The 15,832-nt window shown below is 49.4% G+C and overlaps 1 protein-coding gene across 1 annotated transcript in view; it reads right to left on the bottom strand.

The window, feature by feature from the left end:
- The window catches only part of VDR (vitamin D (1,25- dihydroxyvitamin D3) receptor), a 105,382-nt gene that overhangs the window by 4,495 nt on the left and 85,055 nt on the right, over positions 1 to 15,832 (bottom strand). The window contains exons 6-8 of the mRNA XM_010837550.1: positions 8,958 to 9,142; positions 8,672 to 8,786; positions 5,734 to 5,905 (exon numbers count right to left, since the gene is read on the bottom strand). Coding sequence (XP_010835852.1) covers positions 5,734 to 5,905; positions 8,672 to 8,786; positions 8,958 to 9,142 — 472 coding nt within the window. The remainder of the gene's footprint in view (positions 1 to 5,733; positions 5,906 to 8,671; positions 8,787 to 8,957; positions 9,143 to 15,832) is intronic.

The raw sequence follows: 15,832 nt of genomic DNA, 5'->3' as shown, positions 1-15,832 counted from the left end.
GCCACAGTCACGAGGTGCTTGGCTCTAGGGCTAACAACGTCTTCTCCTGTTGAGCAATAACCCACAAGATGACACACTCATCCATGGCTTGTAGTTCTGTCCTCTCAAGGAAGACAGAACCTGAGTTCTGCATTAGCCGTGGGCATGGTGGTGGTTTAGTTGATAAGCTGTGTCCGATTCTTTGTGACGCCATGGACTGTAGCCTGCCAGGCTCCTCCGTCCATGGGATTTTCCAGGCAAGAATACTAGAGTGGTTTGCCATTTACTTCTCCAGGGGATCTTCCCCACCCAGAGATCAAACCTGGGTCTCCTGGGTTGCAGGCAGATTCTTTACTAACTGAGCCACCAGTGGAGCCCAATCCATGGAACATCCCTTTAACCATTTAAGGAAAGCCACCATGTCCCCCTCCCCTTGCCTGTTCTCTGGAATAAACAACCCTGATGCCACAGTGTCTGAATGTCTCACTATCCTTGGCACCCCTCAATCCATATTGAAAAAGTGAAAACTAACACCACCCTCATTTGGGTTTTAATTCATGATGCAAGTAAAATATGTTCATTATTAAATCTTGGGAAAATACAGACAAAATATAAAGGCAAATAAAAATGGCTCATAACCACAAGAAACGTTTTGATTTATTTTCTTCCTGTTTGTTTTCCATGCAAATATCTCTTTTTCAAATGTGCACCAGGTCATAGTAATCCTGTGTCCCACTTTCTATGTCAGTTCATAGTATGTGGCATCATGTTACATCAATGTATTATAGATTATTTATTATTTATTTATTTATTTATTATTATTATTATTTATTATTATTCAGTCTCCCACCCACCTATGTTTGGGCACTTTGGTCACTTCTAAGTTTTGCTGTTTGGGGCTTCCCTGGTGGCTAGTGGTAAAAAATCCACCTGCCAATGCCCAGAAATGTGGGTTTGATCCCTGGGTTGGGATGATCCCCTGGAGAAGGAAATGGCAACCCATTCCCATATTCTTGTCTGGGAAATCCCATGGACAGAGAAGCCTGGTGGGCTACAGCCCATGGGGTTGCAAAGAGTCGGACATGACTTAGCGGCTGAACAACAACAGCAACGAGTTTTGCTGTTATAAGTAGTTCCATGAGGGACATCTTTGTACGTAACATTTTGTTTAATGGCCCACTCAAAATGGATGGCCGGAAGTGAACAAACATCCCATGGGTGCCTGGCTACCGAGATTTCAGCAGGACCACTGCCTACTGTGATCCAGACATACTACTTGTAAGAAAGCAAATCTAGAATGACCTCGAATTACCACCCACAGCCTGGAAATACAGGGACTTTCTAAGTGCAGCTTGCAGCCAGAACTGGTAATGGTGGTAGGTGGGGGTAGCGGTGGAAGTGAAGGGGAAGTCAGGAAGAGACCTAGGTCCTCCTGGTTCCTGCATCAGCTCTGGCTCTGGGCTTCTCTCTGGACCTGACTAATATTTACACCCAGATCAGTTTTCACCCCTGAGGCTGCTTCTGGGCACCTGAGAGATGCTCTGGGTATGTGTTGCTTGTCTTTCCCATTCCCACCAGGCGGTGTCCAGACCCTCCCTGCTTGTATTCCCTCAGCTGCATTCACTGCAGCTGCTCACATATTTATCTCTTCCATCAGACACCGACCCTCTGGAGGCCAGTCATCTTTGATCTCTCTTGGTATATGTAAGAAAGCTGAGTTCTGGACAGATGCATAAGTGAATATAGAGGAAAGGCGTAGGAGGAGGGAAGCTGTGACCCCAGGCCTTTGATCCAGGAAGGAGTCCCTAGGGATAAAAATAGTGGTGAGGTTGAAGGCATGTAACCTTCTGGGGTTGACTGGGTCTAGTCCCTCATGCACACCTCTGGGCAGTGAAACCTGGGGTCCTTGGTTCTCAGATCCAAGACCACCCGTAGTCATTAAGTTGCTGCTCCTGATGCCATGTTCCCCTGCATTTCTCTTGCAGGGCTAAGGGAGGGAGATTTGTGGGGTGCAGACTAAGAGGCTGAGGGAGAGGAGGTGGGAGGCAGGAGCAGAGCCAAGGTCACACTGGAGGGCAGTTCACACCCAGCACAGCCCATCCAGTCCTGCCCCACTTTGGCCCCACACCTGCACTGGAGTCGAATCCTGTATTCTCGCCTCCACTCATCCACACAGAAGTCTCATCCTGCCCTCCCCACACTTTCCACCCCTGCCTCCAGGCAGCAAGATCAAAGCTACCAGGGATGCAGCCACTGTTCTTTCACTTCTTGGAAGAACAGAACCTCTAACTGCAGAAACCGGCAGAACCAGAGAGCAGATGGGCTGGCCCCGCCTGGGTCCCGGGAGCCTGGGCTCTGGTCCAGGCCTGGTGCAGCATCTGCTTCATCCAGTCCAGGGAACATCCACATCACTGACCCTTCCGGAGCCCTTGCTAAGGCCTGCTCCAGGTTTATTGGAAAACATTCCTCTTTGCAACTTCTCAAGCCATGCCGAAGCCAGAAAAGTCAACTCAAGCATGTTTAGGACTGACTTAATCCATTTGGCCTCAATAGTCGGGTGGTTGCAGTACCTGTTCGCATACACCTCACTTCGGCCAGGACTGCAGGGCTAGACCAGGGAACTCTGGAGAATGAGACTTGGAAGGAAAGGGGGAGATTTTAGCTCATCCTTGGGGAGAGGAGGGCTTCCCAGGTGGCGCTAGTGGTAAAGAATCTGCCTGCAATGCAGGAGATGCAAGTTTGATCACTGGGTTGGGAAGATCCCCTGGAGGAGGGTATGGTAACTCTAGAATTCTTGCCTGGAGAATCGCATGGACAGAGGAGCCTGGTGGGCTACAGTCTATGGGGTTGCAAAGAGTCAGACATGACTTCCACTTGGGGAGAGGAATTGAGGGGCTAGTGATGCTATTTTGTATGAGGGTGTGTGCAGTAAGGGTAAGGGATGGGGGCCAAGAGAAAGACTGGGGCCCAGGTTACTTAGTGGAGGGGGTGCACTGGGGTAGTCTGGTTAAACAAGTCACTTTCTTTCTAGGATGATTTTCGCAGGTGGAAAATCACCCAGCCACCACTGAAAATCACCAAACCTCAGCCTCTGGACAAGGCTCCGGGTGCTCTCTGGTCCACTGGGCAAGGAAGGAGGAACCCTGTGCAGAGGAGGTCTGCTGCTCCTGGAATTCAGCCGGGAGCTGCCTGCTACAGTGTATCCATCAACAACCTGAAGTGTTTTTTTTCTCTAGCTATTTACACAAAACAAGACTTTGGAACAAGTACAGTTTGCCAACAGTAACATGAAGGGAGGAGGAGGGAGTTGGAACTTGTACTGAGCAGAATGTGTCATCAGTTCCAAGGAAGGGCTCTGGAGGGTGAATCTCCGGCCTCACAGACAACACCCATTCTGCCTGCCGGAGTGGCCTTTACTCCTTTTAATGTGATTAAGGTGCGCGATATGGTAAGAATGTCTCAACACCATTCGATGTTTTCGCTTCTTTGCAATTTTCATATTAATTCCAGGAAAGAGCATTGGTGAATACCTGGTATTTGAATTGGTGTGAGGCATAAAGTAACAGACAGCAAGTTGTCTCAGGATAGAAACAAACTGGGAAGTGTTGGGTTTGCTGCCGCTGCTGCTGCCGCTGCTAAGTCGCTTCAGTCGTGTCCGACTCTGTGCGACCCCATAGACGGCAGCTCACCAGGCTCCCCCGTCCCTGGGATTCTCCAGGCAGGAACTCTGGAGTGGGTTGCCATTGCCTTCTCTGAGTGCTGGGTTTAGCTGCACAAATTACTAACATTTAGCTGGTTGTGTGGCAGCGTGGCAATTTTGTCAGCAGCTGATGGCTTCCCTACACAGCAGAGATTCCCCAAACAATAAATGCACCCCCTGTTAGCTTCCATCCAGAGCTGGCCAACATACAGTCATTTTCTAGTTCCCAATGTTCTAGCCCTGAATCTGAGCATTAGTGTTGAGGAAGCACGCTGCCCCTTTCTGGTATGACTTCAACTATTGCTATTAGTTGAAATGATGAGAATCCTGCTTGATATTCATTAATGTACTTCATGTCTCAACCACATTGTCTATGTATTTGATGACAATGTCCCAAATGAACTTTTAGAAAGAAGGAGGCTATAAACATTCATAAATGTATATTCGACTGCTTCCCAGCATATCTACTAAAAGTGTCAACTTTTACACACTTTCAAGAATATTTAATGCTGCACGACCATTTAAATGAGGAGGGCATGACAACCCACTGCAGTATTCTTGCCTGGATGATCCCATGGACAGAGGAGCCTGGCAGGCTATAGTCCATAGGGTCGCACAGAGTCAGACACGACTGAAGTGACTGAGCACACACGACCATTTAAATATAAGTATTATATACCATTATTACCAAAACAATAGAACATTTAATTAGAACATTTAAACATGTATAAATGAATCCATAAGGGAGGGTCTCTACTTCAGTGGAGGGCTTCCTGGGTGGCTCAGAAGTAAGAACCTGCCTGCTAATGCAGGAGACGAAAGAGATTCAGGTTCGATCCCTGGGTTGGGAAGATCCCCTGGAGGAGGAAACGGCAACCCGCTCCAGCATTCTTGCCTGGAGAATCCCAACGACAGAGGAGCCTGGAGAATCCCATGGGCAGAGGAGCCTGGCAGGCTCCAGTACACAGGGTCACAAAGAGTCGGACACAACTGAGTGACTAAGCATGCCTTGCTGCTGCTGCTGCTAAGTCGCTTCAGGACCCCAAAGATAGCAGCCCACCAGGCTCCGCCGTCCCTGGGATTCTCCAGGCAAGAACACTGGAGTGGGTTGCCATTTCCTCCTCCAATGCATGAAAGTGAAAAGTGAAAGTGAAGTCACTCAGTCATGTTTGACTCTTCGAGACCCCATGGGCTGCAGCCTACCACGCTCCTCCGTCCATGGGATTTTCCAGGTGAGAGAAGCATGCACTACTTTAGTCGAACTCCTTATACTTACCTACTTTGGCAAAAAATATCTCAGTACTATTAGGAAACGGCCTTGGGTGATACATAAATTGGGTGAAAGATACCCAGGTTATAGATGCAAGTCCCTCTCCCTCTAGGATTTCTAAATTACTTTACAAACTCAGCCCTTTCTCCACTCTATCACTTCATCCTGATTTCAGAATTGGGAGTGAAGGATTAATGTAGGTTTAATTTAAAAGGTTAACATGAGGGACTTCCCTGGTAGTCCAGCGGCTAAGACTCCACGCACACTCCCAATGCAGGGGGCCCGGGTTTGATCGATACGTTGCAACTTAGAGTCTGCATGCCTCGATGAAGCTCAAAGATCCTACGTGCCACAACTAAGACCCAGCTCAGCCAAATAAATAAATAAAATATTTTAAAAATAAAAAGATAATATGAGAATTAGATTCAAGGCAGCTGGAGTGGACACAGCAGCAAACTCAGAGTTCTCAACCCAGTTCTGGTTGAGAACTGGGCTCCAACACTGGAATTCCTGGTGCTGAACTTCACTGGGCAGTGTCTGTTCTCTCACATCGATACTGTGAAGGATCCATGGCTTTCCACTGTTGGCCTGCCCTATAATGTTGGAGAGGCTGTACTTCTCAAATACAGATTTCTGGACCTCGCCTAGAGATTCTGATTTAGGAGGTCTGGGATAGGACCTGAAGGTGTATTTTGGGAAGCAGTAGGTTGAGAATTTCCAAGACTTCTTTGGGCTCAGGATAGGATTCTGACTTTGTCTTCTGGATGTCCCAGAAGCTCCTTACCTGAACCCTGGGATCATCTTGGCAAAGCCGATGACCTTCTGGATGCTGTAACTGACCAGGTCAGCCAGGTGGGGCAGCATGGAGAGCTGGGACAGGTCCAGGGTCACAGAAGGGTCATCGGAGTCTTCTTCATTCAGATCCTGGTTGGAGAAGCTGGTTGGCTCCACTGTGTCTGGGGAAGGAATAGGGAAGAAAAGGAATTACTTGAGCCAGCCTTCCTCCTGTGAGGCCCTCCTGTTCTCTGGCAGCAGCGCCAGTTGGGAATTCAGCATGACTGCCTCTCTCCAAAGTCACTTCTGCCCAGGCGTCCCCCTGGGGTTTCCCGCGTCTTTCTTCAACAGAGTGATGAAGCATGAAAATCAAAGAGCAGAGACATTCTGAGATATGAGACTTCTTTAAGAGTGATTTTATATGTCATTCCTAATGATCTCGAGTCAAAGATGAATTTGGAACCAATAAACTTGTGGAAAACAATGTTCAGCCTCACTAGTGATCAAAGAACAGCCAAGAACATCCACTTTTCACCTCTAAACTAGAAGCAAATATGTTTAAGGGTTGATACCAGTATTTGTAAAGATGCAGGAGACAGGCAATCCTTGTGCAGTGTTGGGGTGCTAAAGGAAGCACACATTTGTGCAAGTAATCTAGAACGCAATTTGACCACGAGGGTCAAAAGCCTACAGTCACGTTCATTCTGGGATCAGCAATCCTACGTCCATGAATTCAGCATAAGGAAAAATTCAGAATGAGTGCAAATATTTAGCCACAAGCACACTGTTATCTTCATCAAGAGCTGGGGGGAATATCTAGATATCCAGTAATAGGGGGTTTAGATGTGTTATTGCACATTATACCCCAGAATACTATGCGGCTTCACAAATGACATTCTAGGTATGTACTGAATGGCGTGAAAATATAATATAGGTGCTAGTGGTAAATGCAGGTACCCTGCCGGGGTAACCTGCCTGCCAATGCAGGAGACGTAGAGAGATGCGGGTTTGATCCCGGGATCAGGAAGATCCCCTGGAGGAGGGCATGGCAACCCACTCCAGTATTCTTGCCTGGAGAATCCCATGGACAGAGGAGCCTGGTGGGCTACAGTCCATAGGGTTGCAAAGAGTCAGACACGACTGAGCACACACACACACACATACATACCAAACATACCATGTGGGTAGGTGAGCACCTCAGATTAATTAACCTGTAAGGGGAAATCGAAACTTCTAAATAAGACAAAGCTGTTATTAAAAGTTGAAGTACAAGATAAACCTATTTGCAAGGCAAGAACAGAGATGCAGACATAAAGAACGGTAATGGGGACAGAGCGCAGGTATGGAGAGGGTGGGAGGAACTGGGAGATTAGGGTGAACATATATACACCACCATGTGTAAGCAGATAGCTAGTGGGAACCTGCTGCGTAGCACAGCGAGCTCATCTCAGGGCTCTGTGATGCCCTAACGGGGTAGAACGGGCTTGGGTGGGAGCGAGGTCCCAGAGGGAGGGGATGTGTGTACACGTATAGCGGATCCACTATGCTCTGCAGCAGAAACAGTATAGCATCGTGCAGTTGCCTTACAACCTTGTAAAGCAATTATACTCCAAAAAAAGTTGAAGTACAAACCAATGTATAACATACAGGTTGACCTTCATTGATAAAAGTGATTATACCATAAAGTAAAAAGAGTAGGAAGGTGGATAGAGAAAATTAACACAGGAGAGGGGTTACTACAAGGTTAACTACAAGGTGAGGGGCTCAGGGATCAGTTATCTGTGCAGCGGTCACAGCAGATGGGTAGACACAGGACGTGTTCCGCTGTTATCTCTGTCTAGTTGGCACAGAGACCCCTCCTACCTACTCTGGATCTGGGCACAGGTCCATCAGTGAGTCTGGAAGCACCATGTCTGAGGGTTCCAGCTCCCCAGATGGGAGGGAGCTTTTCCATCCCTGCCCTCCTATCCAGCAGATGGCAGCTGGATTGGGTGAGAGGTAGAGGGATGAAGACAAGGATAGGAGAGGATGAGGCAGGAAGATGCAGAGGATGGTAGAGAAGGACAATAAGAAAGCAAGGATGAGTTGGAAGGGAAAGGTCCTCCAGGACCTTAGCGGAAGGTGGCTTGAGTGGAAGGTGGGCTTCCATGCTGAATTTCACCTTCCAAAGGCTCAGGCTCTGGTGACTAGTCAACAACACTGTTTGCTATATTTAAAAGCTGCTAAGAGAGTACATCTTAAATGTTATCACGGAGGGTGGGGAACTCTTTGTAACTCCATGAGGTTAACTAACTTATTGTGGTAATCATTTCCCAATATATACATATATCAAATCATTATGCTATACACCTTAAATTTATACAGTGCTGTATATCAATTGCATGCGTGCATGCTAAGTTGCTTCAGTTGTGTCCGACTCTTTGCAACTCCATGGACTGTAGCCCACCAGGCTCCTCCTCTGTCCAAGGGGACCCTCCAGGCAAAAATACTGGATTGGGGTGCCATACCCTCCTCCAGGGGATCTTCCTGACCCAGGGATCGACCCCACATCTCTTGCATCTCCTGCATTGGCAGGTGGATTCTTTACCACTAGTGTCATCTTATATTTTTATAAAGTTGGAAAAAACAAAAACCAAACCAACAAACAACCCACCCGGCAGCAAGGGCCCAGGCTCAAAGGACCACTGAAAGGAATCAGGTCACTCCCAGGGAGGGAGCCCGGGGTAGAAGCCTGGCTTAGAGGAAAGAACAGAGGCTCTGCAGGCAACAGCTTGGCCTCTTCCTCAGAGTCCTCAGCACGGGCCCTTGGGCAAGTCACACCTCTTCTCTAAAAAGGGGTTGTTCTGGGCAGCGCACAGTAGTAAGTGTTGTCCTTCTGGCTGCAGCCAAGGGTAGGTGGACTGGGAAAGCTCTAGGTCCTTGGGGAGGGAGCGTGCTGTCCCTCTCACCTGGAGAGGAGGTACAGTGATCCGAACAGGAGGAGGATGAGTTTCCAGAGAAGCTGGGCGTGAGTATCGACCTCAAAGGACGGTTCCCCTCGTCCTCACTGTTGCGAACTGGAGGCTGGAAGGGAAAGGTGGAATGTCAGAAGCCCACATTGGAGGTCACCTTCCTCCCCCAGCCCTGGTCTTTTGTTTACAGGAGGGGCAGTCCTCCCCAGGGTCAGAGGGCAGACCAGCTTCCAGCCCTCCCCAGGTGCTGTGCCCAGATCCCCTCGCCCTCCAGCCCATATACCCGGAACTGGCTGAAGTCGGAGTAGGTGTCGTCGTAGGTCTTGTGGTGGGCTTCCAGCAGGGTGGTGATGATGCGCTGCTGCTCCTCTGACAGCTTCGGCCGCAGGCTGTCCTTCAAGGCCTCCTCCTCCTTCCGCTTGAGGATCATCTCCCGCTTCCGCTGCACTTCTTCATCAGTCAGGATGACTGCAGGGGTGCCGGAGGGGGGTGTCAGGAGAGTGGGGCCTGCAGCACCTCCTAGGAACGTTCCTCCAGGTATAAAGGCCCCAGATGGGAGGGGCTGTGCCCTGACACTCAGAGCTCACCAGGCCATCCTGCCACGGGGACCCAAAGCCCATGATATGGATGGAAGAGTGGGTGCTGTATGTTGAAAAGGCATGAGCATGAGAGAGGAGGAAACAGAGGATTTGGGAGGCAGGATGCTTGGGCATCATTAAGGAGACCAGGATCCCAAGAACAAGATGTCTGACTCTGAACAGATTGAACTCTCCAGGCTTCTGTTTGCTCATTTCTAAAATGAGGAGTTTGGACCATAGGATCTCTTCTAAGATCCTTTTTTGTTCTTTCTTCCAGGAAGCACGTGGTGTGGGGATCCTACCTCAAAGGACCAACTGCTTTGAGACCTGAATGCAGCCCAGCACAGAGCAGATGCTCACTCAGGGGGAGGGAGGGTACAGGGTCCCAGCGTCAGAAGCTAGGAGATGCTGAGAAGACCGCTCTACGTGGTCATCTCCATGTAACTTTCCAGGCATGTGATCTACTCTGACCAAAGTAGAAAGACTTTGCCTCTTAGGTTCCCTGCAAAACAACCCCTCTTTCAGTCCTTCCAGTCTTAAAATTTCTGCCCAAGGAAGTTTTCCAGTCCTTCAGAAGTCCCCGAGGATAGATAGCAGCTCACAGCTCTATCTGGGAAGCTCTCTCCAGTGGCTAGCCAGGGTGTCTGACTGCAGGGGCTCCAAGCCTCCCTGTGCTGGGTGACTGCCGGGAGGGTGGGGCTGGGAGCAAGCCCGGCACACAGACCTCCCGGCCGGGCTTGCAGAGCGCTGACGGCAGGAGTGGGCACTGGGGCCCTCGGCCTGTAGCTGCTTGCTCTGTGCTAGTCTTGCCAGGGCATCTGCCCACAGAACCAAGTGTTTCACAAGAGCAGGAAAAAGAACCAGAATGCCAGAGTGGGTGGCTTCAGGGCTTCAGGAAAGGCCCATGGGCCTTGGCTTCTTGGGTGGGGTAGGACGAGAGAAGTGGGGGTGGGGGAAGGAGAGCCTGTGGTGGGTGTGAGTGGGCAGGGCAGGAAAGGGAAGCCGGTGGCGGAAGATGGAGCGTTCCCTCCAGAGCTGAGGTAAACCGTACCTAGAGGAAGACTGGGTGGAGGCCACGCCCAGGTTACTGACTCACATACCCAAAGAGCTGCCCGCCCTCCTCCCACAGAGGGTGTCAGTTCAGACCCCAAGAGATACAGCCAGATGAGAGCCGGGAGGAGCAGGGAGCACCCCATTCAAGGCAGGGTGTGAGATGCTAGCCTGGGAATGCCAAGATTAGGGACAGAGTCCTTCCTGTTCACCTGAAGGGCAGGCACAGGACGCGATGAGGCTGGGGTTGGGGGGACGGCTCTGGCTGCCCACAGGGGTGCTTTTCAGCCCCACAGGGCTCTCATAACCCTCTGTGATTCTATGACATCACTGTCCTGCTCAGAAACTTCTTCTGAATTCTTTCTGCTTACCATGCCCCACCTGAAGCCAAGATTCTTTGTGATTTCCCTTCTTCCTAACTTTCCAACTGTACTCTTGCCTGGAAAGTCCAAGGATGGAGGAGCCTAGTAGGCTGCAGTCCACGGGGTCGCTAGGAGTCAGACACGACTGAGCGACTTCACCTTCACTTTTCTCTTTCATGCATTGGAGAAGGAAATGGCAACCCACTCCAGTGTTCTTGCCTGGAGAATCCCAGGGACAGCGGAGCCTGGTGGGCTGCCGTCTATGGGGTCGCACAGAGTCGGACACGGCTGAAGCGACTTAGCAGCAGCAGCAGCTGGGGTCTTGACACAGCAGCTGGTCTAGTTGCACTGGGATTGCTGGCCTGTGAACATGATCTGCTTACTACTGCCATGGCCATTTCCCGTGTGCTGGATGCCTGTCCAGATGGGTCTTCTCTCCCCAGTAGCCATGCAGATTTTATCAGTTCCCCAGCACTCTGCTCACACCCTCTTGTACCACAAAGGCTTCTGTATTGCCCTGATCGGCAAGGAGCAATTTTTCCCACACACATTGGCACCCGGTCTTTTTTCACTCTGTCACATTTATGGTTATAGGTTCCAATAAATACTTGCAATAGAGAGAGCCTAAGTTCAAGGTCTTCTTCACTGGAACTGCAGGGTGTCTAAGGATGGGGGCTGCATCTTACAATGCCTATATCTCTCATGCCAAGGCTAGCCCAGTGGGGCATCCTCAGTGGTCTGATGCTCTGGAAACCCAACATATCAGCACTGACTGTACCTACAGTGTGCTGGTTGTCCTCCTGGCTCTGGACATGCACCAACGATGCCCATCCCCTACAATTTCAGAATGGCACACTCCACCTGCCAGTCCACCAGATCACTGAGCAAAGTTTACATTTTCAAATACTTGTGACAAGTATTTTCAAGACAGAACCCATTGTAACGGAGCACCTGTAACATCATGTAACCTTTGCTTGATGATTCAGAGGCATCGTTCTGAATAATGATTGGACTTTGCAGGAACAATGTTATGACCTCAGAACCATATGGGTCTGTTTTTCTGCACTGTGTGACTCAGCCTGCTATGATTTTGAGTTCCTATGTTAACTCTTCCAACCAGTCTATCCTGCTGTCTTAAGCTATATGTTGTCTCTTCTTACTGGAGTGTACCTTTATCCTCCTTAAGAGTTACTTCTAATCTGCTGGGAGCCAGAAACTCTGGTGATCAAGCGGTATGTCATAAAAAATACCGTTAATAAATATATTGTTAATAAAAATAAAGTTTTTTTTTTTTAATGTACCAAGCCCTATTCCAAGTACTTCTTACATATTAACTCACATTATTTGGTCCTTTTAATAACCCTTAAGGCAGATGCTGTTATCCTCATTTTACAGGTGAGGGGACCTGAGAACCAGAGAGGCTATCAAGCTTGCTCAAAGTCACGGAGCAGACAAACAAGTGGTAGGGCTGGAGTCGGGTCTGAGCAGTCTGGCTCTAGAATCCAGGGTCCTGACCACTACTCCACACTGCCTATGACTATCATCAGCTGTGAATGCTCAGCCAGACCCTGGTCTTCAGCTGTGGAGTCATGACGCACAAGGTGTTCTGATCCACCCGAAGAGTGCGAAAATAATGATTACATAAAGTAGCAAAGCTTGTAAGTGACTTACTTATAACGTTAAGAGATTTGAGGTTAACCTTATGGCATTTCTCCTCTCCATCATTTCTAGCAAATAGCAACCATCACCCTGTTTGCAGCACTAGAGGAAGAAACACTAAGATCTGCTGGTTTCAGATGAAGGCTGCCAATCCATGGACCTCCCTGCAGGCAACGTTGGCAGGGGACTAGGTAAGCTATAAGCCTCTCACATATGCAGATATTGTTGTGACTTATAAAATAGTTCATTTGCTTAAAGGGGTTGTTAATTTCATAGAATCCTTAAAAAATCATTTTCTCAATAAATTGCTACTAAAAACACCATTACTGTCATGTAGGAGAACACTTTTTTGTTGTTTGTTTTTGTGTTTTTTCAGCTTAAACAGTAGAAATTTATTTTTCACTAGGAGGCACATTTTGAAGTTAAAAGCCCATTGATGGGTTTGTCAGTGAATAAAGGGCATGAGTTGTGTACATGGACTTTGTGAAACCCATATGGCTGCTTAGTAGCTTCTCAATTACTGTCTGACTGGGCAAAGGGCTTTGCTGAAGTTAACCCCATGCAAGATGTTCCCTATTCCATGAAGTCAATGATCAAGTTAGGGAGTCAAGATCTGAAAGCACAGGCATCTTAAAAGCATTTCAAGTTGCCAAAGGTGGCCTAAGGACAACATTAGGTAAACAGACAAAATTTTTCCAAATGAATGACATTGACAATATCAGATGTGGGTGATCTTCTTGATCTGTAAATCAGTAGGGGATGCAGAGATACAAAGAAGCACAATGGGGAGCGAATATTCAATCATTCAACACATATTTATGGAGCACCTACTATCAGAGGCTGTGCTCATGATGGGCAGAAAAGATGTCCAAGTATAAGAATATTAAACAAGTTCACATGTGCAGGCCAGGTCTACAAGAGGCCAGAACTCAGCTGTGAAATGTCTTGGCTCCAAGGACATCAAGTCAACCTGGACTTGAAGAGACAGAGAGAGTCTTTAGTGAGAACAAATTCTCTTCAGTCCATCCCTTAGGGCCCCAGGCCTGGAAATGCAGAGTGGAGGAGCTCTGGCCCACTGAGGAGGGTAGGGGAGAGTGGAAAGGGGGACCAATGGGTTATGCTGGGTGGAGCCCACAGGCCTGGCCTTTGGAAGCACATAGACCTAGATTATTAGCTTTGGAGGCATGATATTTTAGTGTCTCTGAGATTGCCCATCTATTACAAAAAATAAAAATAAAAACAGAAGTAATTACATATTCAGGGATTGTTGTCAAATTTTAAGAAGAAGGTGCTAGTGCTTGACACTCATATAGTAAGTGGCCAACAAATGTTTGTTCCCACTTGCATCCCTGCTCCCTTCCCATGCCTCCTGTAGGGACAAGCCACCTGTTCATCCCCACCAGAAAGGAGCCTGGGTTTCCAGCTTCCTTCAACAGGAGCCCTGGGGTGTGCTGTGGTTTTACTAATGTTGACACTCAGTTGTCTCCAGGAGGCTAGGCTTTGGGGATGACAGCCAGCCCGGATAGTCAATAAGCAGATCCCCTAGGGATTGATTGGAGCTGGAGAATTCCAGGCCAGACATATTGACAGGTCTCCCAAAGTTTGGCTAAACAGAGGTAGGAAATAGAGCTCTTCCCAGAGGACCTTCCTTTTGGGGCAGTGGAAAGAGTATGTTCAGTGTTGCCCCAACATTTCCATCTTACCTGGAGCTCTGGGGCATAGACCCCAAGAGCTCAGCGCTACTAGCCCATCCTGAGCTCAGCATCCTTGCATTAGAATGGTGAGAGGGGTGGGCACTGGGCTGCCCTGAGCATAGAGCAGCGTGGGAGCGTGGGGCTCTGTCACAGGGACTGAAGCTGAGGTGGGGGTGGCTGAGGCACAAAGCTGATTGGAGGTTGGGGGTGAGCATCCATTTCTGGGTTGCTGGACCCCCTACCATATGGCATTCCTGGGGCCAGGGCACCCTGGAACACTTGAGACCTGCTCATCATGGTGGATGCGGTGCTCTCCATGGGGACCAGGAGGGATCTAGGAGGCGACAAGGAGTTGGGTTCTAGTCCCAACTTGCTTTCTGACCCCAACCCTGGTGCTTTTGCTTTTCTGGGTTTCATATGATTTCTAAGTGTGCTTTCTGTTCTAAGCTGATGAACATCTCTTTTCTTCTAAGATACCAGGAGACGCACCTCTGGGACATCACTGAGGCTGGCCCTGACCAGAACTCCTGTGGCAGAGCCTTACTGGATCCCAGGTATAAGTCTGGGCCATTCTTGGCTGGCTGGGGCCTTAGAATCATGGCTGTCTGCCCTGTGGGGGCTGTGTGCTTGGAGTGGGAAGGGACTTCACTTTCTGCATCCTGTGTCCAGCCCAGCACCTTAAACAGAGCAGGCTGCACGGAACCGGCATGTGAGAAGCCCCATGAGGCACCCAGGCCTTGAACCTCCACGGCTCCAGGATAAACAGGAGAGGGGTGGGGCAGGGGACCAGGCAAGGAGTGATCCGCCTGCCCAGGCCTGCCTGCTCCTGTGGGGCTGAGGAGGAATGACGGCTTGGAAACTCCTTCCAGTACTGCCAGTGTTGACTGGGGAGTTGGGATCAGGAGAGGGGCCGTGGCCCACCAGAAGAGAGCCTGTCAAAGCCTGAGGAGGCTTCTGTTTTCCCCAAAACAAAGAATTTCTTTCTCACCAAGGAGGAAATTTCCCATCCCCTCAGCCCTGTCCTGTGGCTTTTCCCTTGTTCGAGACACATCTCGCCTGTACCCACCCACCTACACACACCCAGAATGGGCCCCATAGCCAAGATGACCTCCAGGTCTGGATGCATCTGAGTGCCTCTCTTGAGCTTCCTCAGCCCACAGTTCATCAGGACACCCACACAATCACAGATTCTGGAGAGGATCAGGGTACAGAGCACAGACAGGGGTGAGCCAAGGGACAGGGCAGGGCAGAGTGTGCAGAGAAGGTACCCATGCTCAGGGCAGCTCAGTGCCCTTGCTTCCAGTCCAGGGAGGGCCTGGCCAGCGCTTCCTCAGGTCCACTGGATTTAATGGCATCTCTGGTTACCAAGTAACTCATACTAGAGCTCAGATGCAAACTCCAGGAGTTGTTTTTAACAGTGAATCAGAATATGTCAACCTGTCCCATTGGTCCTCTCCTGCAACCCCAGAGCTAGACAGGAAGTCCTAGAAGATTGCTCATCCTTCTTCATCTGGATCTAGAGGGTCCTGCTAGAGTTTGGTGTTTCCCCTTGCAGGATCTATCCACCTAGCCCTGGGTATGTGCTAAATCGCTTCAGTTGTGTCCGACTCTTTGCCACCTGGTGGACCGTAGCCCACCAGGCCTCTCTGTCCATGGGATTCTCCAGGCAAGAATACTGGAGTGGGTTGCCGTGCCCTCCTCCAGGGGATCATCCCATCCCGGGGATTGAACCCACATCTCTTACATCTACCAGCATTGGCAGGTGGGTTCTTTACCACTAGTGCCACCTGGGAAGCCCTAGCTCTGGGTACCAGC

The sequence above is a fragment of the Bison bison genome, unplaced genomic scaffold, assembly GCF_000754665.1.
Source record: "Bison bison bison isolate TAMUID 2011002044 unplaced genomic scaffold, Bison_UMD1.0 scf7180017864077, whole genome shotgun sequence".
Classification (NCBI taxonomy): Eukaryota; Metazoa; Chordata; class Mammalia; order Artiodactyla; family Bovidae; genus Bison; species Bison bison.
Note: the sequence above shows the minus strand (reverse complement) of the source record. Positions and strands in the feature narration are given on the sequence as shown.